Source organism: Eimeria tenella, genomic scaffold, assembly GCF_000499545.2.
Source record: "Eimeria tenella Houghton genomic scaffold, Eth_scaff1563, whole genome shotgun sequence".
NCBI classification, from domain to species: Eukaryota; Apicomplexa; class Conoidasida; order Eucoccidiorida; family Eimeriidae; genus Eimeria; species Eimeria tenella.
Window position 1 is genome coordinate 1 of NW_013544029.1, and position 2633 is coordinate 2633.

The 2633-nt window shown below is 47.7% G+C and overlaps 1 protein-coding gene across 1 annotated transcript; it reads left to right on the forward strand.

Moving 5' to 3' along the window:
- Positions 1-450: 450 nt before the first annotated feature.
- Positions 451-1283, forward strand: ETH_00001245 (uncharacterized protein; the record flags this gene model as incomplete). The annotated part of the gene is made up of 3 exons (XM_013379192.1): positions 451-720; positions 951-1004; positions 1218-1283. Coding segments are annotated over 3 exons (390 nt in total), but the record flags the coding sequence as incomplete, so codon positions are not given.
- Positions 1284-2633: the final 1350 nt, after the last annotated feature.

Here is a 2633-nt window from a genome sequence, read left to right on the forward strand (position 1 = left end):
GCCCCCCAGTACCCTCCAGAGGCCCCAGGGGCCCCCGGGGCCCCTGGGGGCCCCGGGGCCCCTGGGGCCCCTGAGGGCCCTGGGGGACCCCAGGGCCCCAGCGGGCCTTGCAGCCCTGAGAGCCCTAAGCAGGACCCTGGGGGCCCCCAAAAGGGTACAGGGGCCACGGGGGCCCCAGGGGCTCCTGGGGCCCCTGGGGGGGCCCCTGAGGGGGCCCTTGGGGCCCCTGGGGGCCCCCAAAAGGCCCCTTTTGAATTTCGTTATTTTGCTTTTCGGAATCCTTTGGAGTCCATTAAAGATGAAGAGTTCTTTGTAAGCCTAGCATGCGCAGCAATTGCAAGCAGGGGGCCCCCTGAGGGGCCCCCCGAGGGGCCCCCCGAGGGGCCCTCAGGAGCTGCTGCTGCTGCTGCTGCTGCTGCAGACAATAAGGCAACTGCGGGGGCCCCAGAAATGGCCAAGCAGGGGGCCCCCTGGGGCCCCCTGAGGTCTAAGGGGGCCCCTTGGGGCCCCCAGAGGCAAGGGGTAGAATCAAGGCAGGGACTGCAGCAGAAGCCAGCAGCAGCAGCAGCAGCAGCAAGGCCAGCAGCAACAGCAGCAGCAGTCGGGGGGTTTGCTGCTGCTGCGCTTCCTCCTAATTTGGTGGCTATAGACTTTTTGAAACTGAAGAAAGAAATTGCAAGGGATGAAAAGAAATGTAAACGCTACGAAGCCAAGCTGCGGGTAGCGCAAACCCTAAACCCTAAACCCTAAACCCTAAACCCTACATCGTAGACCCTAAACCCTGAACTCTAGATCTTAACTTGCAAACTAAGGTAGAAGGTGCCAGTGCTTGGCTTGTTAGGCAAAAGGCTGGACAAGATAAGTTGTAGGGTTTAGGCTTTAGCGTTTAGGGTTTACGGTTTAGGGTTTAGGGTTTAGGGGATTTAAGGTTTAGGCGGTTTGTGCCCCAGGCAGCGCAAGGGCTTGCCGAGTCTGAGGAGAAACTCAAGAACTGCATCATCAAGGTGCATCAAGCCCTAAACCCTAAACCCTAAACCCTAAACTTTAAACCCTAAACCCTTAGCTCTAATGCCTGAAGAAACCCTGAGCCGAGAGCCAGTAGCCGTAACTGCTGTTTAGAAAGTACAAGTTGATGGCACAGAGTGCAAGTGCCTAACACCATTATTACGGTTTAGGGTTTAGGGTTTACGGTTTAGGGTTTGGGGTTTGCGCTACAGGACTTGAGGGAGAAGCTCCACACGGAGATTGCGCTGCAACAGGTCCTCGCTGAAGATGACAAGAAGGTACGTCAGCGTTTAGCGTTTAGGGTTTAGGGTTTAGGGCTTAGTGCTTAGTGCCTAGGGTTTAGGGTTCAGAGTTTAGGGTTTAGGGTTTAGGGTTTAGGGTTTGTGGCTCAGTGTCTGGACGCCGTGAAGAGCCGCGAGCCTCCGAAAAGTGCAAAAAAGAAACAAAATAACAAAAGTGGAAAAAGAGGAAAAAGGCGGTGAAGAGCGCTGGGGTGTACGTACACCGCGAGTGCTGAAGTGTATAGACACACGGATTTTCGAATTCAAAAATATTTAAATGCATCAATGCATAAATAAATAAATAAATAAATAAATAAATAAATAAATATAAATATAAATATAAATATATGTACACGTAGACAAATATATAAGTGTCTATTTATACTATTCAATATCAAAATAACATTTGCATTCATGTGCATGCGCATGCACTGTACATACACCTGGCCGTCCCATTTGCTTGCATGCATTTTTCCCAGATTTGGATTTTTGTGTTTGTACACTCTAATGGACAAAAAGGCATTTGATTGGATTTATTTGCAAAGTTTTATTTTGAGAATTCAGTTTGAATGGAAAATGCTTCTAAATGCATTTGTAAATGCATTTAAAGAGACTAATTGTTCAAAATTAAAAATAATTCTTCTTAGTGCACTTAATGGTCTTCTTTAGGGTTTAGGGTTTAGGGTCTAGGGAAGTGCGCCAAAGCACACGCGGTTCTCTGTTCAGGTGTACGTACACCTCAAGACCCAGCAACAAAGAAACAAAAAGACAAAAAAAGAATAAAAAATAAAAACGAAAAAAGAACAAAAAGCAACTTAGCCAAAAGAGGCACTTTGTGGGCACTGGCCATCTAGACAAACCCTAAACCCTAAACCCTAAACCCTAAACCCTAGACACTTTTTTAGGGTTTCGGATCTCCGGGCAGCTGACCAGTATTCCATGACAGCCTTTTTCTTTTGAATTAAAAAAGCATATTAAAAGCTGTTGGGGCGTTGCTGGGGTTTTGGGCTTCCGGGTGTAATAGAGTTTAGGGTTTAGGGTTTAGGGTTTAGGGTCTCCTGACTAAGCCCCGCTTGCTGTTTCCTTTGAAAGTACATAAGTTAATTGAAATCCAAATTCGGCAAATAAGAATAATTCCCGAAATTAGGGTTTGGCGTTAGGGTTTAGGGGTTAGTTACGGTTTATCGTCAAGGCTCTATTCAGGGTTTAGGGTTTAGGGTTTAGGGTTTCATGTGGGTCCTTGGGTCCTGCGTCCGGGGCCCCTCGTTCTGTGCATTTTTCCCCGTTTTTTCGCCAAATATGAGCCAACTTAATTAAATTTGAATTTATTTTTAATTTTAAATGTTT